This window comes from Nyctereutes procyonoides, unplaced genomic scaffold, assembly GCF_905146905.1.
Source record: "Nyctereutes procyonoides isolate TBG_1078 unplaced genomic scaffold, NYPRO_anot_genome, whole genome shotgun sequence".
NCBI classification, from domain to species: Eukaryota; Metazoa; Chordata; class Mammalia; order Carnivora; family Canidae; genus Nyctereutes; species Nyctereutes procyonoides.
This window is the reverse complement of record NW_026575086.1, coordinates 113,460-138,596: the sequence shown is the minus strand read 5'-3', so window position 1 is coordinate 138,596 and position 25,137 is coordinate 113,460. Positions and strand designations below refer to the sequence as shown.

The window sequence follows — 25,137 nt, the reverse complement described above, 5'->3', positions numbered from 1 at the left end:
GTTATTATTATTATTATTTTTTTAAACTGTGATAGACGGGGCGCCTGGGTGGCTCAGCGGTTAAGCATCTGCCTTCAGATCAGGGCGTGATCCCGGAGTCCTGGGATCGAGTCCCACATCGGGATCCCTGCATGGAGCCCGCTTCTGCCTCTGTCTCTGCCTCTCTCTCATGAATAAATAAGTAAATAAAATATTTTTAAAAAACTATATTTTTTTGATAGACTATATTTTTTAAAGATTTTTTTATTTGTTTGTTTATATGAAAGAGAGAGAGACAGAGAGGCAGAGAGGCAGAAAGGTAGAGACAGAAGCAGGCTCCACACAGGGAGCCCGATGTGGGGCTCCATCCTGGGTCTCCAGGATCAGGTCCTGGGCTGAAGGAGGCCCTAAACCGCTGGGTCACCGGGGCTGCCCCACCAGCCAGTTATTATTATTCCAAACACAAAAACTTATAACTAAAATGCATAGTGACCACTGCTGTTGGAGATTTAGGCACAGAAGAGAGACACCTAATTTATTGGGAGAAGGGGGGTGGAGAAGCTGACACCTGATCCATGTCTTAAAAGATAACTAAGGGGGGACTTAAAAAAAAAGTTGGGGATCCCTGGGTGGCTCAGCGGTTTAGCACCTGCCTTTGGTCCAGGGCGCGATCCTGGAGTCTCGGGATCGATTCCCGCATCTGGCTCCCTGCATGGAGCCTGCTTCTCCCTCTGCTTGTGTCTCTGCCTCTCTCTCTCTCTGTCTCTCATGAATAAATAAATAAAATCTTAAAAAAAAGTTTTAATTAATTTATTTAAGTAATCTCTATACCCAATGTGAGGCTTGAACTCACAACCCTGAGTTGAAGAGTTACATGCTTTTCCGACTGAGCCAGCCAGGAACCCCATCACATAGCTTATACTTTAACAATTATTTTAAGTATATTATTTATTTTAGTAATCTCTACATCCAGTGTGGGGCTCGAACCCATAACCCCAAGATCTTCTGACTAGGAGGAACCCATAACCCTTAGTCTTCTAAGCTTGCCAGGTGTCCCTTAGCTTGTATTTTAGTTGTAGGGAAATAGAACATGATAGATGATATAGATAGGTGGATGCTAGGTAACAGAGATACTATGCACGATGGTGACAAAAGATATGAAGGAAAATCAAGAGGAAAATGATAGGGGGTGGGAGATGTTACTGAGAAGGTAATATTAGGGGACCCTGGGTGGCTCAGAGGTTTAGTGCCTGCCTTCGGCCTGGGGTGTGATCCTGGGGTCCGGGATCAAGTTCCACATCAGGCTCCTGCGTGGAGCCTACTTCTCACTCTGCCTGTGTCTCTGCCTCTCTCTCTGTGTCTCTCATGAATAAATAAATAAAATCTTAAAAATAAATAAATAAATGAAGGGTAAATATTAAACTAAAAACAAAAGAGAGAGAGAGAAGGTAATATTAGAGATGGAAAGGAGGTAAGAGATCAACCTGCTTAGATTTCTGGGGGAAGAACAGATCAGCAAGAGATAAGAGTGATAGCAAAAGCCCTGAATCTGGAGATTTCCTGGCTTGTTCCAGAATCAGCAAGGAGGTCAGTGTCATGGTGGGCAGAGGAGAACACAAGGTCACAGGACAGAGGTTAAGTACAAAGCAACAAAAGGGTTCACGTAATCCAGGACTTTAACTTATTCCTTGAAATGTGAGAATGCCGAAAGAGGATTTTGAGTAAAGGAATAGCTTGATATAACTTGTCTTTTTTTTCTTTTTTAAAGATTTCATTTATTTGAGAGAGTAAGAGAAAGAGCACAAGTGAGTGTGCATGAGGGGAGGGCAGAGGCAGAGGGAGGAGGAGACTCCCTGCTGAGCAGGGAGCAGACTTGGACTTGGGGTTTCATCCTCCTGGGATCATGACCAGAGCTGAAGGCAGATGCTTAATTGACTGAGCCACCCAGGTGCCCTTGATATGACCTGTCTTTTTTTTTATTTATATGATAGTCACACACAGAGAGAGAGAGAGAGACGAGAGACAGAGAGCAGAGACATAGGCAGAGGGAGAAGCAGGCTCCATGCACCAGGAGCCCGACGTGGGATTCGATCCCGGGTCTCCAGGATCGCGCCCTGGGCCAAAGGCAGGCGCTAAACCGCTGCGCCACCCAGGGATCCCCCCCAACACATATTCTTAAAGGAACCTGTCCCAAACGCTTTGGCAAGACCATTTACAGGAATATCATTTGCTAAGGGGATGTTCTTCATGACCTCCCTCTTTTCAATTGAGTTGGTTTACAGGTCAATACATTTCATTATTTTACATCTAGGAATGTCCCAGATAAAATAAGAAGGGGGTGCTCCCAATCTATCATGTTGTTCACTATATTAAAATAATAATTGTTAGGTTTTTAGTAACTAAATGGAAATGAGACCGCCAAGGCAAGCGAGGGTCCAAGAACAGATTTTATTGCAGGCACCCTCGGGCGAGGTTCCAGGACTCACGGAGGGAAAGAGTGAGTCGGGGAAGTCGCGCCAAGACAAGATGGCAGGGGGTTTACGTAACGTTGTAAGGCAGAACGGTTTCCTATTGTTTGGCTCATATGCAAAGGAAGGATTGCAGTTCGGTCAGTCAAAGGTGACTTCCTCCTCTGGGGTTTGAAGGGCATTGGGTCCGGTTGGGGAAGTCCAAAGGAGAGGTCTAAGGGTCTGCGTCAAGCTGTCAGCAGGTCATTGATGCACAAACACTGAGCCAACCAGGTGCCCTAAAAAAAAAAAAAGGATTTTCTTTGACAGAGACAGGAGTGCACAAGCAGAGGGAGAGGGAGAAGCAGGTTCCCTGCTGAGCAGGGACCAAGGGCTCAATCCCAAGACTCTGGGATCATGACCCCAGAAAAGGCAGATGCTTAACTGACTAAGCCACTAAGGTGCCCCTAAATCATTTCTTCTTGAGAGTGTTAAGCCCAATGAAGTTTTCTCAGTAGATGGTGCTGGAAAGATACTGTAGAAAGAAGGGTGTTTTCCTGCTATTTCCAGTGGCTACACCATAGATAACAGAACATTTGGTGGCACCCTGCTTCAGCCATGCACCCAGAATGCAAGTTCCCATAATCTCCTCACAGCCCCAGCCCATGTCTGGCAATCACTTCTCAAAAGGCCCCAAGTACCGCCCCCCACCCCACAATATTGGTGCCCTGACTTCCTCTGTACACTCACATATCTGGCCACCAGCTGTGGCTCACCTGGAGTGACCTTGCTTCCCACACCACAGCCTCAGGGGATGCCTGGGTGGCTCAGTTTTAGGTTAAGCATCTGAACCTCAGCCTTGGGGAGGTGGCTTCTCTCCCAAGTGTGTCTCTCCTTGGGTACTCTCCCTTAGCTCTAGGGTACCATATCGAGTTCTGCTATTATTTTTTCTTTTTAATTATAAATATATATATTTGAAGTACACTCCTCAGGGCACCTGGTGGCTCAGTGGTTGAGTGTCTGCCTTTGGTTCAGGTCATGATCCCGGGGCCCTGGGACGGAGTTCTGCACTGGGACCCCCACAGGGAGCCTGCTTCTCCCTCTGCCTATGTCTCTTAAAAAATAAAGTACGCTCTTCGTCCAATGTAGGGCTTGAACTCACAGCTCCAAGATCAGATTAAGAGTCGCACTCGGACTGAGCCAGCCAGGTGCCCCTCCTATTATTTTTTACTTAAAAAAATCAAGTATTCTCTACATCTAATGTGGGGTTCAAATTCAACACTGAGATTGAAGGATCCCTGGGTGGCGCAGCGGTTTAGCGCCTGCCTTTGGCCCAGGGCGTGATCCTAGAGACACGGGATCGAGTCCCACGTAGGGCTCCCGGTGCATGGAGCCTGCTTCTCCCTCTGCCTATGTCTCTGCCTCTCTCTCTCTCTCTCTCTCTCTCTCTCTCTCTCTGTGTGTGTGTGTGACTATCATAAATAAATAAAAATTAAAAAAAACAACAACAGTGAGATTGAGAGTCACAAGCTCTTCTAAGCCAGCCTGGTGCCCCAGTTTGACAATATTTTTTTAAAAAGATTTATTTATTTATTCATGAGAGACACAGAGAGGCAGAGAGAGAAGCAGGCTCCATGCAGGGAGCCTGATGTGGAACTTGATCCCACAAGCCCGGGATCACGCCCTGAGCCAAAGGCAGGGACTAAACTGCTGCGCCACCCAGGGATCCCCTATATTACACTGTTTAAATCATTGTGTGGTTTTTGTCTTCTGATAGGAGCCAGCCATGTTCCGCTGTGTTCACAGTAGCAGTGAGACAGACAAGGTATTTGCTTTTGAGTTTATATTTCAGTGGTTGTTAATTAAGACCTAACTTACAAAATAGACTGAGCCATACAAAATTTTGAGGCAAAATGTTCTTTTTTTATCTTTTAGGCAAAATGTTCTTTTCTTTTTTTTTTTTTAGGCAAAATGTTCTATGCACAATGGGACAAATATAAAAAAAGCTATTGATAATGAACTTGAGAACTATAATGGCCAGTGGGGCTAGACTTCTGTGAGCAGAATAGTAAGAGATGAAGTTGGGGAAGCAAACCTTTTAGGTAGAGTAACCGTTAAGATATCTTTAAAGTGATTTTGATAATGAATGAGAAGCTAGAAAACACCCATTTCACTTCATCCATTAACACCTTTAACACACCCACTTCACTCATTAACACCTTCACACCTTCATTTATGTATTTCTGACATTCTCTACATTTCCTTTCACTTAAGCTATTTGAATGGCTTTTTATTTCTGTTTAGCTCAGGCATGAGCTCCATAAAGACTGCCTTATTGGGATCCCTGGGTGGCTCAGTGGTTTAGTGCCTGCTTTTGGCCCGGGTCCCCACATCGGGCTCCCTGCATGGAGCCTGCTTCTCCCTCTGCCTGTGTCTCTGCCTCTCATTAATAAATAAATAAAATAAATAAAACCTTTAAAAATTAAAAAAAGACTGCCTTATTGGCAAACAGTCCCTCACACTTCTCTGTTAGTGAATGAGAATGAAACCCTGAATGTCCTGAAAGAACTTGGTGACTGCACCATAACCCCCATAATTGTGGGGATCTTAGCTCCCTTTTTCCATCTTTTATTTATTGATTGGAGAAAGAGTGGGAGAGGGAGAACCAGACTCCCCAGTGAGCAGGGAGGTGGAGACACAGGTATGGATCCCAGGACCCAGAGATCACGACCTGAGCAGAAGGAGGAGGATTAACTGAGCCACCCAGGTGCCCCTCCCTTTTTCCATCTTTTAATTCATTCTCCAGGGGCACCTGAGTGGCTCAGTGGTTGAGTGTCTGCCTTCGGCTCAGGTTGTGATCCCAGGGTCTTGGGATTGAGTCCCACATAAGACTCCCTACACGGAACCTGCTTCTCCCTTTGCTTATGTCTCTGCCATTCTCTGTCTCATAAATACATAAAATATTTAAAAAATAATACTGCATTCTTGAATAACCAGAGTAATCAAAACAGATCCTGTCACTGCCCTTAAAGCCTTCCCATTACATCTTGTCACACTTAAAATATCATCCAAACTCCTTTACTCTGGCCTGTAGATTCTGTGACCGTACATCCCAGCTCACTCCTAGTGAAGATTGAAGATACAATTAACTCCAGCATTGGGTTCTTCTGAGTGCTCATGGAGTGTGTGGGGAAGGGAAAGGAATCAAGTAGCAGCATCCAGAAACAGTCCTGGGTTACAACCTGATTCGATTTCTCCCTCATCCGGGAGAGGTGGTTTTTCCATGTTGGGAGGGAGGCGGGAAGGAGGCATGGCTTAGACAGTGGCGGTCTCCTTCACTGGCTGCATGCTGTTCATCTCCACAATGGGGCCCTTCTCCGCTCTGTTGGCATCCTGCGCCTGCCCTTCGAAGGCTCGGGTGACTTCCTCAAAAGTCCTGCCATGGACCTCAGGGACTTTGAAGAAGGTGAAGACCAAGAAGACGATGAGGAAGCCATTGAAAATGATAAATACATAGGCTCCTAAGTAGAACTAGTGAAAAGATACAGAAAAAGGAGTATCAGTGTAAGATCTGTTCATTGCCCAACTCCTCTCCTTCCCATCTCAATGAGCCTTTAAGGTCATGAAGTCATTAACACTAGCTAATCCAAATTGTGGATTTTATTTTATTTTATTTTTAATTTTTTTTTATTTATGATAGTCACAGAGAAGGAGAGAGAGAGAGACATAGGCAGAGGAAGAAGCAGGCTCCATGCACCGGGAGCCCAACGTGGGACTCGATCCCGGGTCTCCAGGATCGCGCCCTGGGCCAAAGGCAGCGCCAAACCACTGTGCCACCCAGGGATCCTCCAAATTGTGGATTTTAAGTGCTGGTTTGGAATCCTTTGAGACTTATCATGATCATTGTATCTAGGCAGAACTATGCCTTTGTAATCACCTCAGACTAGTGGTCTTTCAAAAGTTCCCAGTTTTGGGACGCCTGGACTGCTCAGTGGTTTAGTGCCCACCTTCGTCCCAGGGTGTGATCCTGGAGTTGGGGGATGAGTCCCACATTGGGCTCCCTGCATGGAGCCTGCTTCTCCCTCTGCCTGTGTCTCTGTCTCTCTCTCTGTGTCTTTCATGAATAAATAAACAAAATCCTCTAAAAAATTAAATAAATAAATGTTCCCAGTTTTGGGGTACCTGGCTCCCTCTGTCAGCAGAACATGCAACTCTTGATTTCTAGCTCTTGAGTTTGAGCCCCATGTTATAGGTGGAGTTTCCTTTAAAAAAATAAAAGTTCCCAGTTTTGCCTTCCTGCTTCAATCTTTTTTTACAACCATTCCTTTTTCTATAGGTCATTGAGAACAAGAAAGAAAATCTGGTTTAAAACATTTGATATCTGGGATGCCTGCGTGGCTTAGTCAGTTGAGCATCTATCTGACTCTTGGTTTCAGCTCAGGTCCTGATCTCAGGGTCGGGAGATGGAGCCCCATGTCAGGCTGTGTTCAGTGCAGTGTCTCCTTGAAATTCTCTCTCCCTCTTTCTCTGCTCCCCCTTACCCCTACCTCCACGTTTGATCTCATGCTCTCTCTAAAATAAATAAAATCTTAAAGAAAACACCAAACATGAAACACTTGACAACTAGTCCTGTGGTGTCAGTAACCAGATTTTAAACCTGTTGGCTTAGGTGAGCTGGTTTCAAAATGGACTTGGTTAGTTTTGTTTTAATTTACTTACTGCAGCAGAAGGAAAGAGCAGCCCAACCAGAAAATTGGAGGTCCAGTTGGAACAACCAGCCACTGCCATTGCAGCTGGGCGGGGTCCTTGGCTGAAGAGTTCGGCCACAATAAACCAGGGGATGGGGCCTGGGCCAATTTCAAAGAAGGCTACGAAGACCAAGATAGCCCCGATACAAACAAAGCTCAGGAAGAAACCTCCCCCCTTGTAAGTAGGGCCAGCCCTAATCCAGAGGCAGCCCATCCAGGCGCCTTCCTGAAATTTTAGCAACTAAAAGCATTCTGTTCACAGTAAGAAAACCATTTCCCCCCACACCCTGATTGGAATGTCCCTGAATAGGTTCAAGTTGACCCTCTGTGAAATCAACCTGGATGCTATGCGACTCCCGCGGTTCTTTTGTCTTTAGGGGGGTTCTTTCCTTTTGCCTTTAAAAGATCCCTGTAATTGCTAATCGGGGCTCTTTTCCTCCTCGGAGGCGGAGAGCCCGTTTGGGCAAACGTTCAATAAACCCTCTTGCTGACTGCATCTGCCTGTCTGGGGTCTGAGTCTCTGGGGCGTCCACCGGGACACGTTGGCACCCGTGAGCCAGGGTCCAACAATGATTATGATGGTGGCCTATAGCCCATACTCTTCTAGGGCTAGAGATACCACACTGAACAAAATCGGCAAAAATTAAAATAATTGCTCTCACATAGCTTATATTTATTTTATTTTTAAGATTTTTAAAAAACGTTTTAATTAGGGCAGCCTGGTGGCTCAGCAGTTTAGCGCCGCCTTCAGGCCAGGGAATGATCCTAGAGACCCGGGATCGAGTCCCAAGTCAGGCTCCCTGCATGGAGCCTGCTTCTCCCTCTGCTTGTGTCTCTGCCTCTCTCTCTCTCTCTGTCTCTCATGAATAAATAAATAAAATCTTTAAAAAAGTTTTAATTAATTTATTTAAGTAATCTCTATACCCAATGTGAGGCTTGAACTCACAACCCTGAGTTGAAGAGTTACATGCTTTTCCGACTGAGCCAGCCAGGAACCCCATCACATAGCTTATACTTTAACAATTATTTTAAGTATATTATTTATTTTAGTAATCTCTACATCCAGTGTGGGGCTCGAACCCATAACCCCAAGAACTTCTGACTAGGAGGAACCCATAACCCTTAGTCTTCTAAGCTTGCCAGGTGTCCCTTAGCTTGTATTGTAGTTGTAGGGAAATAGAACATGATAGATGATATAGATAGGAGGATGCTAGGTAACAGAGATACTATGCACGATGGTGACAAAAGTTATGAAGGAAAATCAAGAGGAAAATGATAGGGGGTGGGAGATGTTACTGAGAAGGTAATATTAGGGGACCCTGGGTGGCTCAGAGGTTTAGTGCCTGCCTTCGGCCTGGGGTGTGATCCTGGGGTCCGGGATCAAGTTCCACATCAGGCTCCTGCGTGGAGCCTACTTCTCACTCTGCCTGTGTCTCTGCCTCTCTCTCTGTGTGTCTCTCATGAATAAATAAATAAAATCTTAAAAATAAATAAATAAATGAAGGGTAAATATTAAAATAAAAACAAAAGAGAGAGAGAGAAGGTAATATTAGAGATGGAAAGGAGGTAAGAGATCAACCTGCTTAGATTTCTGGGGGAAGAACAGATCAGCAAGAGATAAGAGTGATAGCAAAAGCCCTGAATCTGGAGATTTCCTGGCTTGTTCCAGAATCAGCAAGGAGGTCAGTGTCATGGTGGGCAGAGGAGAACACAAGGTCACAGGACAGAGGTTAAGTACAAAGCAACAAAAGGGTTCACGTAATCCAGGACTTTAACTTATTCCTTGAAATGTGAGAATGCCGAAAGAGGATTTTGAGTAAAGGAATAGCTTGATATAACTTGTCTTTTTTTTTCTTTTTTAAAGATTTCATTTATTTGGGAGAGTAAGAGAAAGAGCACAAGTGAGTGTGCATGAGGGGAGGGCAGAGGCAGAGGGAGGAGGAGACTCCCTGCTGAGCAGGGAGCAGACTTGGACTTGGGGTTTCATCCTCCTGGGATCATGACCAGAGCTGAAGGCAGATGCTTAATTGACTGAGCCACCCAGGTGCCCTTGATATGACGTGTCTTAATGAAAATTCATTCTGGCTGGTATGTTGAAACTAGATTATGGGAAGGCTAGGATGCAAACACGGAAACCAGTTGGGTGGCTATTGGAATAATCCAAGGGATAGAGAGAGTGGTAGCCTTGGAGATTCTAGAAAAAGTCAAATGCAGCTTGGATTGGCACACTTGCTAGAGGACACAGGTAATCTCAAGCCCCCAGCTCTCCTGGGATGCAGGCAATAACAAATTAAATAAATGTTCTTTAAAAGAAATAACCATTTCTTGCTATTCTGCTGGTTCCCAAGCACTAGTCCATGTGATGATCAAAACTCACTCCAGCAATTGAAAAATGAAACACTGGAGGACACAAAAATCAAAAGAAAAAAGCAATTGCATTCTTTTTTTTTTTTTTACGATAGACAGAGGGAGAGAGAGAGAGAGAGAGGCAAAGGCAGGCAGAGGGAGAAGCAGGCTCCCTGCAGGGAGCCCGATGTGGGACTTGATCCCCGGTCTCCAGGATCACGCCCTGGGCCAAAGGCAGGCACGAAACCGCTGAGCCACCCAGGGATCCCCAGCAATTGCATTCTAAATATATTTTGAAGAACAGTCAACAAGGATGTTTTTAAGGTTTTGGTCTGAGCAGCTAAAAAGATGAAATTGTCGTACACTGAGATAGAGAAGACTATAGGAGGCATATTGGGAGTTTGGTTTTTGAAATATTAATTTTGTGATGCCCTTTAGAATTCCAAGTGGGGAGGTTAAGTAGGCAGTTGAATATATGAGATTGAGTTTGCAGAATAGGTCTGAGTTAAAGATGTACACTTGAAGGTCAAAAGCATACAGAAGGTATTGAAAGTCAAGAAGACAGGGTAAAATCACCAATATAGTGAGTGTGGATAGAAAAGAGGTTTGAGAACTAAGCTTTGGTACACTCTAACTTTTTGATGTCTGGGATGAGAAGAACCAGAGAGGAGACAGAGAGAGAACCATTAAGTTAGCAGGTACAACACCAATAGAGGATAAACTGAGGAAAGGAGATTTAATTAAAAACTTAACAAGGTTGTTTTGCTTTCTTTTTTTTTTTTAAGATGTTATTTATTTAAAAAAAGATTTTATTTATTTATTCATGAGAGATACAGACAGAGGCAGAGACACCGGCAGAGGGAGAAGCAGGCTTCCCACAAGGAGCCTGATGTGGGACTTGATCCCAGATCTCAGGATCATGCCCTGAGCCAAAGGCAAATAAATGCTCAACTGCTGAGCCACCCAGATGTCCCTGTTTTGTTTTTTTTAAGATTTTCTTTATTTATTCATGAGAGACACAGAGAGAGGCAGAGACACAGGCAGAGGGAGAAGCAGGCTCCTCACAGGGAGCCCAATGAGGGACTCATCCTGGGACTACTACCTGAGCGGAAGGCAGATAGATGCTCAATCACTGAGCCACCCAGGCATCCCGAGTTTGTTTTTGTTTTGACCACTAGTTGTGGTCACTTCATTACCTCTTAGGTCTCTCAACTGTACTTTCCAATAACCCGTCATTTTCTCTAAGACACTGATACTGCCTTTGCCAAAAGTGTTCATATTCTGGAATTTGCTTCCCTATGCTCTCAACCTTTTTGCAATCTCTGCCTCAATGGAAAGAACATCCTCCAAGAAGTCTTTCCTGATTCCCCTCCCTGGCCACACCTCCCCTTATTTGTTCATTAGCATCTAATGCATACCTCCTTTTTGGTTTTTTACTTTTTCTCATCACACGACATTATAACTGTCTTTTGGGGTATTTTTATCTACTCTACTGAACCGTTAGCTCCTCAAAAGTGGAGATGATGTTTAATTATTTTTCTCTCCAGCACATGACAGGCACTCATGAACTATTAGTTGAATAAGCAATAAATAAATACTTCCTGGCCAATAAAGTGTTAAAAATCACTAACTATATCTATATACACACATATGTTTGTACATATGGGGACAAGAAACAATTATACACTGGGTTTATTAGGTAGAGTGAAACAATGTAAAGAAGAGAGAAACAGGAACAGAAATGTACACAAGAATTGAGTAGAAACAGGGACACCTGGGTGGCTCAGTGTTGAGCATCTGCCTTCAGCTCAGGTCATGATCCAAAGTCCAGGGATCGAGTCCCACCTAGGGCTCCCTGCAGGGAGCCTGCTTCTTCCTCAGCCTGTGTCTCTGCCTCTCCCTGTGTGTCTCTCATGAATAAATAAATCAAATCTTTTAAAAAATACTTATAATGATTGTCACTTCCTCCTTATCCTGACAGGTCACCAAACTCTGATGCAAAGTTGGGACATCTGTGCTCTTAAAACATCACATTGCCTGCGGTGCATTTCTTACCTTTAAGTGAAAATATTTTTCATTTTTAATATTCAGCTCTTGTTTTTCCTCCCCCTTCTGGATTACGCTCCTAGGAAGACAAAATCTAAAATCACTTTTGCATTTACAGCCCTGGACTCTAAGCACATTATAACACACCCCTCCTCCAACACACAGCCCACCCCACAAATTCAAGGTCTCTGACACCTTCCCAAGCATTCTCAACCTTATTCAAATTGCTTTCCTGGGCAAAGAATGTAGTGAGTTTGCCTTCTAGCTACCAGCCCCCTTCCCTTTGGTCTTTCACTGCAGAGGGCTCTGACCCTAAATACAAGAGACACGGGTGGGGGATGGGGGTGAATTCAGCCCAGGCTTTCAGGCAAAGACCCCCATCAACAAAGAACAAAGCTTCTGGTACCTGCCCTTTAGAGAGCTGCGGGCAAACTAAGGTGTTTGGTGGCCTTGACTGCACTCATTTACCAACTGTGCTAATTGAAAGCCAGGAAGTCAAGTTTTCTGCATTTTTAAAAATTTAAAATTTAAAAAATTTCCTCCAATTTTTTCCTCCAATTTTATTTAGATGTAATTGACATATGACATTGTATTAGTGTAAGGTGCACAACATAATTGTTTGATACACATAGATGTTGCAGAAGGATTACCACAATCAGTTCCCATCCATCACTCATGTTCCCCCTTTTATTTATTTTATTTAATTAATTTATTTATGAGAGACACAGAGGGAGAGGCAGAGACATAGACAGAGGGAGAAGCAGGCTTCTCACATGGAGCCCGATGCGGGCCTCAATCCCAGACCAGGATCCTGACCTGAGCCGAAGGCAGACGCCCAACAGCTGTGTCACCCAGGCATCCCATGTTCCCCCTTTTAATGAAATCCTATTTTGGGGATGCCTGGCTGGCTCAGTGGTTGAGCGTCTGCCTTTGTGATCCTGGGGTCCCCTGATCAAGTCCCACATCGGGCTCCCTGCATGGAGCCTGCTTCTCCCTCTGCCTGTGTCTCTCCGCCTCTCTGTGTGTGTCTCTCATGAATTAATAAATAAAATCTAAAAAAAAGAAAAAGAAGAAAGAAAGAAAGAAAGAAAGAAATCCTCCTCTGTAACGAGACAGAGACTGTCTGCCTGAGCACATTGCATTTCCACCCACCTTTTCCTTGACACTCCTGTTCCTCCTCTTTTCCCTTCCAGAATGATGGTCTGAGAAGACAAAAGATTACATAGAATTGATCTCCATGCTTTGGTGCAGGCAATACTCCTATGCTCACGAATTGGCATCCTTAAGAACAAAAAATCTCTTTTCGTGCAACCAAAGCAGCAGCTCTAGGTGGAGACCCAAGTGGTGAAGTACACAGGGGGATTAGTCAGACTCGCATCTCTGAAAAATATATAATTGGAATTGGCTAAGGGTATACTTTTAGGAGGGGGAGATTGGAAAAGAGGAAGAAATCTTAGGTTTCTCGATTATTGAATTTGAGAGTGGGGAGGAAGATTGAAGCTACACAGTCATCTCTGTCTTAGGGCTGAAACCTAACTCTAAACACTGGTCCTTTGGAAAGCATACCGGAAACAAAAACCAAAACGGAAAAACAACTACAAAAAAAAAAAATGAGAGTGGGGATGGAGTGGGATTGCCCGACATTGACAGAATTGCCAGGCCAGAGAAAGAACATTTAAAAAAGAACCAGAGGAGGAAGAAAAGCCAGAAGAGGCTTGCTTAGGAAGAAGAGATAAGAGGCCCAACACATATTCTTAAAGGAACCTGTCCCAAACGCTTTGGCAAGACCATTTACAGGAATATCATTTGCTAAGGGGATGTTCTTCTTGACCTCCCTCTTTTCAATTGAGTTGGTTTACAGGTCAATACATTTCATTATTTTACATCTAGGAATGTCCCAGATAAAATAAGAAGGGGGTGCTCCCAATCTATCATGTTGTTCACTATATTAAAATAATAATTGTTAGGTTTTTAGTAACTAAATGGAAATGAGACCGCCAAGGCAAGCGAGGGTCCAAGAACAGATTTTATTGCAGGCACCCTCGGGCGAGGTTCCACGACTCACGGAGGGAAAGAGTGAGTCGGGGAAGTCGCGCCAAGACAAGATGGCAGGGGGTTTACGTAACGTTGTAAGGCAGAACGGTTTCCTATTGTTTGGCTCATATGCAAAGGAAGGATTGCAGTTCGGTCAGTCAAAGGTGACTTCCTCCTCTGGGGTTTGAAGGGCATTGGGTCCGGTTGGGGAAGTCCAAAGGAGAGGTCTAAGGGTCTGCGTCAAGCTGTCAGCAGGTCATTGGTCCATTGACGTCCCAGGTGGAGGTGGTGGCAGGAACCTCAGCCATTTTGGGGTATCCGCCATCTTGAGGAGTTTCTCTTCCCGCCTGGCCCCAACAATAATCATGACAAAAAGGTAATTTAGAACTTGGAGATCACAAGCATAGGATAAAGATAGAATTTCTACTAACAGAAATGTGTAGATCTGATGTTCCAAATATTATAGATCACTGATGTGTCAAATATTATGAGGATTTAGCTTGTATTTTCTTCACTCTTTACACAATACAGAAGAGGGACAGATGAGGAAACTGAGCCAAGAGTCTATCCAGCAATGTGTATATAAAAACTACTTTAAAATTTTCCATATGGATGGCCTGTGCGTAATTACCCTCAGGGCACCAAAGTCAGCTGATCAGCAGGCCACAGCTCCTTTCCTCTGGCTTTTGCTTTTTTTTTTAAAAGAGGAACAACAGTCCTGGGGGAAAGACTTGCCTGTCTCTCTGAAAGCTAAGAAACATTAAGAGGGCCTTGAAAATAAGTACTGTTTTTAACACCAACTGACACCTTAGCAACATACCATATGCTTTTTACTGTGACCGTAGGGGGACTCGAAGGGGAAAACAGCTCCCTGGTTGAAGTTTCTGTCAGCACGAGCTCGAGTTTGAGACCCTAGGGGGTCTGAAGTGGAGAAATGAATTGTTCTAGCATCAGTTTCCATCACCTGAGGTGGCTTCAGGGGTATCTTTGATTTTAAAGGATGGAAACGTGGTGAACCCAGAAATATTTAATTGTGGGGTTCGCTTTCTCTCGAGGTTCTGTGGCCAGGGTTTCCCGTTCCCCACCCAGTCTGGACTACCCGGCAGCGACCTTTTCCATTACAATGGCCTCGGTGAGGCTGGCAGATAGGATTAACTGCGAATTTGCAAGGGTGTGTGTGGGCGTGGGGCTGAGGGTGGCGGAGCCCTCCTTATAATATCCGGGGCCTCCAAAATAGTCACCTTCTGCCGAGGGGCCGGCCTCTCGCTGTCGCCCGTGCCCCACTGCATCTTGTCTTTCACCTACTCTTTACATGTGGAGGCCTTCGTCCTTCTCTCCGCTCTTCCACCTAGAGCCGTAAGCCTGGGCCTTTCTTACCACCTCGCTCTTTGTTTTTGTTTCCCCCCCTCTACCCTCAACCCAGCGACATGAGTGCGGATCCAGCTCCGCCCCAATGCCCGCCTGGCCCCCAAGCACCCAACTCTAGGGACCCTTCTCCAATGCCTGAGATTTACGGGCCCCGAGAAAATCCTGCATCCTTGCCAATGTCCTCTGCTGAGACGCCCCGCGCGGAGACCGGTAAGGGGGAAGTCAGTTCCTCGAAAAGCTGATCTCCTGGAGGGAAAAGTGATGGGGGGGGGCAGGGCCATTCGTTTCCCTCCTGAGCAATTGTAGCGCATTAATCTAAGCAGGTGTCCTCCATTAGACCTCTGACACCTGTCTCCGTTGTACTTTGGTGGCGTGTCCTTTCACCTGTCTCAGATGTCAGTCAAGAGACGAGGGCCGCAGGACGCTGGCCTTTCGATAGTAGACGGGGTATTTGAGGGCTCGCGTGCGCAGGCGCTGTGGAAAGCCCATGGGTTGTGATAAATGAGCTGATGCCCGAGTGGTCACGGAGTGCTGAGCCCACAGTCACCGTAAATACTAATACTAATTACTACTAATTAGTATTAGTACTAATACTATTAAATACTAATGCTACTGCCAAGCCAGAAATCCTAACATCACCGCTGCAGGTGGGGGTGCGAGGAGCATCACCTTTCTGACTCGTCTGTCTTTCCGGGAGTGCCAGAAGTAGCGTGGCTAGTTATGGATGTCACCTGGTTGAAATATCTTGCCTTTGTACGACACTAGTGGTTGGTTTGGCTCTGTGGGTGTTAACTAGGGGGCGGTTCTGAGTTTCTGGGAGGCTGCTATGCCCAGTCTCCAACATCCCGAAGAAATGTCCATCCCATTTTATGGTAGATAATTCCAGAAGGTTTAATCTTCTGACAGTCAAAGTGGCTAGAGCCCAGATCTGAAACCCAGTTCGGCTTCTGAATGGTAACCACATGTGGGAGGGGATGTGCTGAGGACACTGTAGAGGTAAGTAAGGCAGTACCACTTTTTTGGTAAATCAATCCCGCAGTAGTCGTTAAAAATGAAAATGTAAAACTAGCTTTTACCATTTTTTAAAAGCTTTGTGGTAAAAAGATCATCTCTTAAAAGCTTCTGATAAAAAGTGACTTAAAAGTTATTTACATGTTACCCTGTTTTCCTAAGCTTCATGTTGATGTCCTTTCATAATTTCTAATGTTGAAAATACAGTGCTGGATCGTGAGACCTCCCTGGGGTGTGAGCAAGTAGGAATAAGCAAGTGGGCACAATCTCCTTAGCGAGCCAAGTGCTAGTTTGTAGAGCTGATTTTTAGGCGATGCCCCGCTGTAGTCCTTGGTCTACCACCACTTTCTTTCCTTCTCGATCTATTTACAAAAAGCATAAAATTGTGAATTCTTGCCCCATAAAGGCTGTCACTTTATTCCATGACTAGGGGAGAGCTGAATTTGAGCATGGGGAATAAATACTGCATTGTAGTTAAGACTACGTGGCTACCAAATGTAGGCAATATAGGAAGTTAATTAGTAATTAGAAAGTCCATATATGCCAGGTCCTGTGCTAGCCAACTTTCTCAGCCACTTTGCTTTACTCAATTTAAGGAACTCTGGGAGGGAGACAAATAATTCAGGAAATGCGGTGACAGAGCTAGTAAAGGGCAGAGTCTGTATTGAAACAGAAGCCTAGCAGAATTCCCAGTTCCTGCTAGTCCTGGGGTTTAGAACTGGGAAGTAAGTAATAAACTGGATTTTAAAGGGTCCCCAGAATCTGCTGTGGGTGATGGTTACGTTTACCGAAGGGAGTCCCGCGATCATTCCCACCTTTCTGAGTAGCCACAGCCTAGGCTCTTGAGCATCAATTTGCAGTAAAAAGCTTTTGTCAAAAGAGGTTCCAGGGGTGCCTAGCTGGCTCAGTTGGTGGACCATGTGACTCTTGATTTTTTTTTTAAATGACTCTTCATCTTGATGTGAGTTTGAGCTCCATGTTGGGTGTGTATATATGTGTGTGTGTGTGTGTGTGTGTGTGTGTATACTTTTTTTTAAGGTGCCAACTAGTATACTTACTGTAGTGGCATCACACAAAGGCTAGAAAAAGTGTTCAGGGTCATGTAAGAGTTAAATTTTTACTTACTCCCTAATTCTGAGGTTGTGAGGACTTTAAAAATGCTTTGAAAACAATAAATTTGCAAAGATAATTTAGTATTTGAAAAGTTTTAGAGAAAAGTGTCTTTTTTATTCCCAACAGTCTCTCCTCTTCCTTCCTCCATGGATCTGCTTACTCAGGACAGCCCCGATTCTTCCACCAGTCCGCGGGTAAAACTCCCACCCACCTCTGGAGAGGAGAGAACAGCTAGGAAGGAAGATGCGACCCAGGGCAAGAAACGGAGGAGAGGACTGTGTTCTCTCAGACCCAGCTGTATGTTCTCAATGATCGATTTCAGAGACAGAAATACCTCCGTTCCAGCAGACGCAAGAACTTTCCAACATTCTGAACCTCAGCTATAAGCAGGTAGGGTTGGTTTTGTTGTCCTTGCAGTGAGAAATAAAAACGCTAATTTGCAGATGAGCGTTACTAACATCCGTGTGTAGCCTGTTATCTGTGCACACCCTACAAATAATTTTAAGATGAAAGTGAGATCTTTGTAACATTTCACGATCATCTTTAATGTTCTCTTTAGGGCACCTGGGTGGGTCAGTCGGTTAAGCGTCTGCCTTTGGCTAGGGTCGTGGTGCCAGGGTCCTGGGACTGAGCCCCACATATTGCTCCCTGCTCATCAGGAAGCCTGCTTCTCCCTCTGCCTGCCGCTGCCCCTGCTTGTGCTCTTTCTCTGTCAAATAAACAAAATCTTTTTTAAAAAGTTCTCTTGGGACACCTGGGTGGCTCAGCAGTTAAAGTGCCTGCCTTCAGCCCAGGGCTGATCCTGGGGTCCTGGGATCGGGTCCCACGTTGGGCTCCCTGCATGGAGCCTGCTTTTCCCTCTGCCTGTGTCTCTGCCTCTCTCTCTCTCTCTCTCTCTGTTCTCTCATGAATAAATAAATAAAAATCTTTAAAAAAAGGTTCTCTTTAATATGCCATAATTTACTTAACTAGTTTTTCTATATTGCACATGCCAAGATCATAAAAATATTTCCAATTTCTCCTTGATCAAAGGAGTTATATAATCTCATCTTCCGGGATAGGGAGAGTCCTTAACCAACACTGCTTATTAAATTAAAATGGAATCTTTTATCTGTATGCATGATTACTAATGAGGTTAATTATTTTTCATATTGTTATTATTCAGTCAGATATTTTATGGTGTTTTTCTATCACTGGTGCCATACTTAGACAAAGTCCTCCATTCCTTTTTTTAAGATTTTATTTCTCTATTCATGAAAGATGCAGAGAAACAAGCAGAGGGAGAAGCAGGCTCCACGCAGGAGGGCCCCATGTGGGACTCTGATCCTGGGACTCCAGGATCACACCTTGAGCCAAAGGCAGATGCTCAATCGCTGAGCCACCCAGGCATCCCCAAAGACCTCCATTCCATAAGTTATTGTGTGTGTGTACACCTGTACATACATACTTCTGGTCCTTCTTAATTTCATTTTCTCATTTATCATTGTAAATCATTTGGAAGTTTAAGTTTACTGTGTGCTCCTACAAAACTTGATATTTTCTCAATAGTTGTCCTAGTGGTATATTTCATAATTTTTGAGTTAAAATTACCACTATTATTGTATTAAATGGAAGTGTGCTTATGGGGATGCCTGGGTGGCTCAGCGTCTGCCTTCAGCTCAGGGTGTGATCCCAGGATTCAGGATCGAGTCCCACATCGAGCTTGGTGCGTGAAGCCTGCTTGTCCCTCTGCCTGTGTCTCTGCCTCTCTGTGTGTGTCTCTCATGAACAAATAAATTAAAAATCTTTAAAAAAAAGTGTGCTTATGGAGGAGGTTTTTTAATCACAAAGTACATTTAACCAACTAGGGGCGTGAGTAAGTATGAATAAAGAGGTGGGTAGACATTCATTCATTCATTTTTTAATTTTTATTTTATTTATTTATTTTTATTTATTTGAGAAAGACAGCAGGACATTCAAGGAAAAGGAGAAGCAGACTTCCCGCTGAGCAGGGAGCCTGATATGGGGCTGGATACCAGGACCTTGAGATTATGACCCAAGCCTAAGGCAGCCGCTTAACCCATTGAGCCACACAGGCACTCCTAGACATTTATTTAAATGTGAATCTTCTAGGGGTACCTGGGTGGCTCAGTGGTTGAGCATCTGCCTCTGGCCCAGGGTGTGACCCTGGGGTCCTGGGATCAGAGTCCCATATCAGGCTCTCCATGTGGGGCTTGCTTCTCCTGCCTGTGTCTCTGATTCTCTGTGTCTCCAATGAATAAATAGATAAAATCCTTTAAGAAAAGTAAACGTGAACTTCCTAGTGAATAGATATGTAATGTGTCTTCTCTAAACTGGTAGGCTCATTGAAAAAGGGCGTTGACATCCATCCCTAGAACATTGTTTCCGTGAATGAAAGGAAGGACTCTAGAAGTTTGTCTTGTTCCTGAGCTTTAGATAGCTGTTGTCGGGGGAAACAATGTCAACAATAATCTTTGATCCCTAGCATATCCGCACTACTGGTATTTCATGTCTTCCTGTCACTTTTACCTTGTAGGTTAAAACCTGGTTCCAGAACCAGAGGATGAAAAGCAAGAGGTGGCAGAAAAGCAACTGGCCAAAGGAGAGCAACAGTGTGACTCAGGTAACAGGAAGCTTTTATTTTTTTCTGCTTTCTTTTCAAGGACTTTCCCGTTCTGCTCATTGCTAAAGCTTAAGACGCGGCCCACACACAATTCTGATTTTCCTTAGAGCTCTTGGGTTAACCCGCCATTCCCTTTCAGAACAGCTCTGCCACCACGGAATACGCAGGCTTCTACCCCTGTTGCCAGGGGTACCTGCCGAACCCTTCTGGAAACCTCCCACTGTGGAGCAGCCAGTCCTGGAATAACCCAATTGGAGCAGCCAGACCTGGAACAGCCAATCCTGGAGCAACCACTCCTGGAACAGTCAGACCTGGTGCCCCCAAGCCTGGAACAACCAGGCCTGGAACAATCCGCTCCACAACTGTGAAGAGGAATCGCTGCAGCCCCCGATCCAGTTCCAGCAAAATTCTATGGGCGATCTGGAGTCCATCTTCGAAACTGCTGGGGAGGGATCCCTGGGTGGTGCAGCGGTTTGGCGCCTGCCTTTGGCCCAGGGCGCGATCCTGGAGACCCGGGATCGAATCCCACGTCGGGCTCCCGGTGCATGGAGCCCGCTTCTCCCTCTGCCTGTGTCTCTGCCTCTCTGTCTCTGTGACTATCATAAATAAATAAAAATTTAAAAAAATTTAAAAAAAAGAAACTGCTGGGGAAAGCCATGGTGTCCTACAGCAATCCACTAAGTATTTTAGTACTCAGCAAATAATGGATTTTTTCCCAAATTACTCTGAACATTCAACCTGAAGATGTGTGCTGATAAGTATATTATTCGATCTCAATTTGGGCAGTATTATTTCTGATTGGATTTGTCTTTTAGGGTCCTATATCTCTGCCTCGATAGTGTCCTATTATGCTGAATGTATCCATTGAGGGGATATGATTGGAGTCAAAGGTTTCAGTAGCGTTGGCTGCTATGGACAACATGATAAGATGTTTCTGGCTATAGATAACTAGATGTAATACTAATTCAGGTATCTTTAGGCTGTAGATTATATCAAGAAAAGGAAGTAAAAATACAAAGACCGGTGATAAAGGATAATTGTATTTTCTGAGATTGTGAGTCTTGTTTTCATCACCTCCATTAACGGTGAAGGGTTAAGCTATATACAATATGCTTCATTGGTTTCCTCTGCCCTTTGTGATTTACTAGAATTGTTAATTTGTTCATTCTAGTAGTTGTAGAAAGATGTCTTGTATTTTAATGTATCATGATAATACTACCAGTTTGGATGGCTTAAGTACAAATAAAATACCCACTTTTACCTTCTGTTGTCTCTACCCCGATTTCACCAGTCACTCAGTGAGTAAAAATTGGACTAAACATGGGTCTTTATAGTCCAATGGGACAGGAAACAACTGAAATTTCTCTAGCCATTGGGGGGAGGCTGCTATTAGAAATGGGTAAAAGTGAGGGATCCCTGGGTGGCTCAGCTGTTTAATGCCTGCCTTCAGCCCGGGGCGTGATGCTGGAGACCCAGGATCGAGTCCCACGTCGGGCTTCCTGCATGGAGCCTGCTTCTCCCTCTGTTTCTGTCCCTCAAGAATAATTAAGTAGAATCTTAAAAAAAAAGAAAGAAAGGAAAGGAAACCAAGTATGCAATGCTAAGTGACGGACCAATTAATCTGAACTAATTTATTTCCCTTATGTGTATAATAATGAAACAATAAAATTTGTGGTTATTTGCAGTTAAAAGAAGAATGTTGGGGATGCCTGGGTGGCTCAGCGGTTGGGTGTCTGCCTTCAGCTCAGGGCGTGATCCTGGAGACCTGGGATGCAGTCCCGAATCGGGCTCCCTGCATGGAGCCTGCTTCTCCCTCTGCCTGTGTCTCTGCCTTTCTCTCTCTCTGTCTCTCATGAATAAATAAAATCTTAAAAAAAGAGAGGGAAAAAAGAAAAAATAAAAGTGTCAGGAGGTTAAGGAGTCCTTTCCGGGTTTTTTTTGGTTCAATTACAGTATCTTTTCTGCAAATAAATTATCTTCTGTATCTTTGTTTTTAGTTCTTTTCAATTCTAGCTACTCATTTCCATTTTTTCTTCTATGCTCATTCCTTCTGCTCATGAAGTCTCTTCCTTACCTCTATTTTATTAACTTAGATATAAAGGTTTTAGTCCCATTAATTTTTTTCAATTAAGCTTTTTTTGGTTCATTTTAAAGTTTTGGGTTTGTTTTTAGTAATCTCTACCCCCAATGTGGGGCTCAAACTCATACCCTGAGATCAAGAGTTATGTGCTCTTCCAACAAAGCCAACCAGCAGCAAGTTCCTCAATTATACTTCCTCAATGGACAATTCCCCTAACCCCTAAAACAGTGATAAGACCACACCAATATGTTAATTTGACAGTGAAGAAATTGAGAAATAATCTCAGCCTGCTCATGTAATTAGAAACCGAACTTGGGCTGGAATCCCTAGCTCTAGGTCCCTTCCAAGTGTTCTAGCAAATGATACCAGCTATCCTTTTAACATATACTATTAAATAAACTACTCTTTAGTATATATTATTTTTAATTATTTACTGGTCAGTGTGCTGAAATGTAAAGTTGCTATAGCTACCATAGTTAAACAGATGTCAAAATATTGGACTCAAACCTCAAAGTAACAAGGGAACAGGATCTAGATCATCTAGGTTCAGTCCCTAAGGTTTGGGCCAGGAATTTATTATTTCATCCTGTGTTTTTGCCTCTATAGCTGTATTTGTCAGACTTTTTTGTGTCTACGCTGGGATTTACCTTCTCAGGAAACAACTCTTCAAATACATATAACCTCGGATAGAAACTATGTATATTTGTATTTTCTAAAATAAGACTCTGGACGTCTGAGTGGCTCAGTGGTTGGGTCTCCCTTCGGCTCAGGGCATAATCCTGAAGTTCTGGGATCGAGTCCCACATTTGTAATGTCCTATATACTGAAAAAAGTTTGAAAGGACAAATGTTTAGAAGTTCGAGACTAAAGGTGATGAATTTTTCGTTTATTATTTATTTTCTTAATTTTTTCCACATGGAAAATACATACTGCAGATAGAATCTTAAATAAAAACAGGGGCACCTGGCTGGCTCTTGATCTTGGGGTTCTGAGTTTGAGCCCCACAGTGGGTGCAGAGATGACTTAAATAAACTTAAAAATGGTAAATAAATAAAAACAGGGGTATTTGGATGGTGCAGTTGGTTAAGTGTCCTACTCTTGGTTTTGGCTCAGGTGGTAATCTCAGGGTTGTGAGATTGAGCCCCATGTCGCACTCTGCACTTAGTGCAGGGTCTGCTCAAGGTTCGTTATCCCTCTGCCCCTCTCTCTAAAATAAATAAATCTTTTTCTTTTTTACGATTTTATTTATTAGAGAGAGAGAACATGAGCAGGGTGAAAGGCAGGCAGAGGGAGATGGAGAAACAGGCTCCCTGCTCAGCAGGGCACCCGATTTGGGGCTCGATCCCAGGACCCTGAGATCATGACCTGAGCTGAAGGCAGATCATTAACTGACTGAGCCACCCAGGTGCCCCTAAAATAAATCTTATAAAAAAAAACTAAGTTAAAATTGGGTAATCAACATTTTTGGAGTGGCTGCTGTGTGGCAAGCATCACTGGGGGACTCTGGCTCTGTAGATGGAACAAAGTGAGCAACTGCCTGTGCTCAGCCCCTCTAGTGAGTTAAGTGCAGTGGGCAACCCCCGCTGGCCACAGAGTAGCTACTCACAGCATTGATTCCAGAGAGCTGCTGGGAGAGCTGGAGCATGATGGAAATGATAATGGGTTGTCGGTAGCTGCGCGATCTGAAGAGCTCCAGCACAGTGACTTGCTTTTCTTGTGCCATCCTAGCACTCTCATCTTTCATCTCCTGGATGTCCTGACTCACATCCTGGGTGCCCCACAATCGTTGGAGGACTGGTCAAACAAAAGATAAAGATTAGGTGCTATTCCATCTTCATTTCCCCTCTAATACAGCTGGACAAAAGCCACAGAGATGAGCTCTGGATATGGCTCATCAATTAGCATCTGTGCCTTAACCTGCTTCTCACGTCACTCTTTAGGGGTTGAAAGTTTCTGACTCGAGAGCAATCAGGCAAGTCTCCATTTGGGTTCTGAGGGGGCAAGGAAAGGAGAGGACCAAACAGATCCAATGCCCTAAACCACAACCCTAAAATCCCTACAGTCAAAGTGTGAAGGATACTCACTCTCCTTAGCATTCTCCTCTTCCTTTCTGTTAATGAGCAAAAATCTAGGGCTCTCGGGGCAAAATGGAAGGGCAGTGCTTTGCAGGACAGCTGGAATGATGGTGAAGCCCAAGAGCAGGGGCCAAAGCTCTTCAGTTCCCATGATGACTTTCAGACCGAAGATCTAGAAACCAGATCAATATGATACTGTAAAGCTCACTCTTTATATAAGCCACAAGTTGGTTAAAAAAAAAAGTCAGAAAAAACACATTTCAGCAAATCATCCATTTTTTTTACAGCAGGAACAAAGTTTCTTTCTCTACCCTTCCTGCTTCTTTAGCTGTCTGTGAGCTGCAATAAGAAAAGTACCTGCAACTTCCATATAGTTGAATAGATGCAGATATTCCTGAGCTTATCTATGTCACCTCATTTAATGAGCCATGACTGAAACTCAAAGCATGAGTTCTAGAGTACCTGAGCTACCAGGATCCCGATGACGATGCCCAGCTGGTTAAGAGTGCCGAAGGCCCCCCGTAGGGCAGTGGGAGAGATCTCTCCAATGTACATGGGCACAAAAGCCTGTGCAGAGGCCGCAGAAGAGGCCAATAATCAATCGGCCCAGGATCAGCATTTCAACCGACTGCGCTATTTTGCAGAACCCCATAAGGCAGCCACCAGCGACAGCCAAGAGGTTGACCATAAGCATTGAATTGCGCCTGAAAGGTTAAATGAAGACAAGAGAAGTTAGCAAAATAGGCCTGATCTCTTTCCTCCTTTCCTTATCTCTCTACCCTTCTCCAGGTTCACAGATCTTCTCTTGTGGTCTAACTTTTCCTCTTACTATTATCAGAACATCTCTGGCTGGGATAAGATCAATGGTTTTTATACCTCTGTATGCATAAAACTCACCTAGAAAGCTTGTTTAAGTTGTCCACTAACTAACAGCATTAGCTTCAAATCTGCAAGAAATTAAAATTGTCCCACCCCATCCCAATTTACTAAATCATTAAGTCTGACTCTGGGACAGAGGCCAGCAATCTGTTCCCAAAAGCCATCTGGGTGATTGGATTCTAGCTAAGGTTTGAGAACCATTGGTACTGGGCAATCCTGATACAGCTGGTCCCTGAACACATTCAAGAGAAATTTCTGGACCAGTGCTGATCCTTTTATGCTTCTTCTTTTTTTAAAAGATTTTATTTATTCATGAGAGACACACACACAGAGGCAGAGACACAGGCAGAGGGAAAAGTAGGCTCCACGCAGGGAGCCTGACGTGGGA

General features: G+C 44.2%; 1 protein-coding gene and 1 pseudogene across 1 annotated transcript in view; one reads left to right on the top strand and one right to left on the bottom strand.

Annotated features, from left to right (window-relative positions):
* Positions 1–5,686: 5,686 nt before the first annotated feature.
* LOC129514694 (solute carrier family 2, facilitated glucose transporter member 3-like) overlaps positions 5,687–25,137 on the bottom strand; it is a 28,269-nt gene continuing 8,818 nt past the window's right edge. The window contains 8 exon segments of the mRNA XM_055333426.1: positions 5,687–5,957; positions 7,146–7,382; positions 11,576–11,645; positions 19,909–20,093; positions 23,351–23,589; positions 23,880–24,042; positions 24,333–24,434; positions 24,436–24,574. Coding sequence (XP_055189401.1) covers positions 5,742–5,957; positions 7,146–7,382; positions 11,576–11,645; positions 19,909–20,093; positions 23,351–23,589; positions 23,880–24,042; positions 24,333–24,434; positions 24,436–24,574 — 1,351 coding nt within the window. The 3' untranslated portion in view covers positions 5,687–5,741.
* Positions 16,857–20,987, top strand: LOC129514688 (putative homeobox protein NANOG2; annotated as a pseudogene).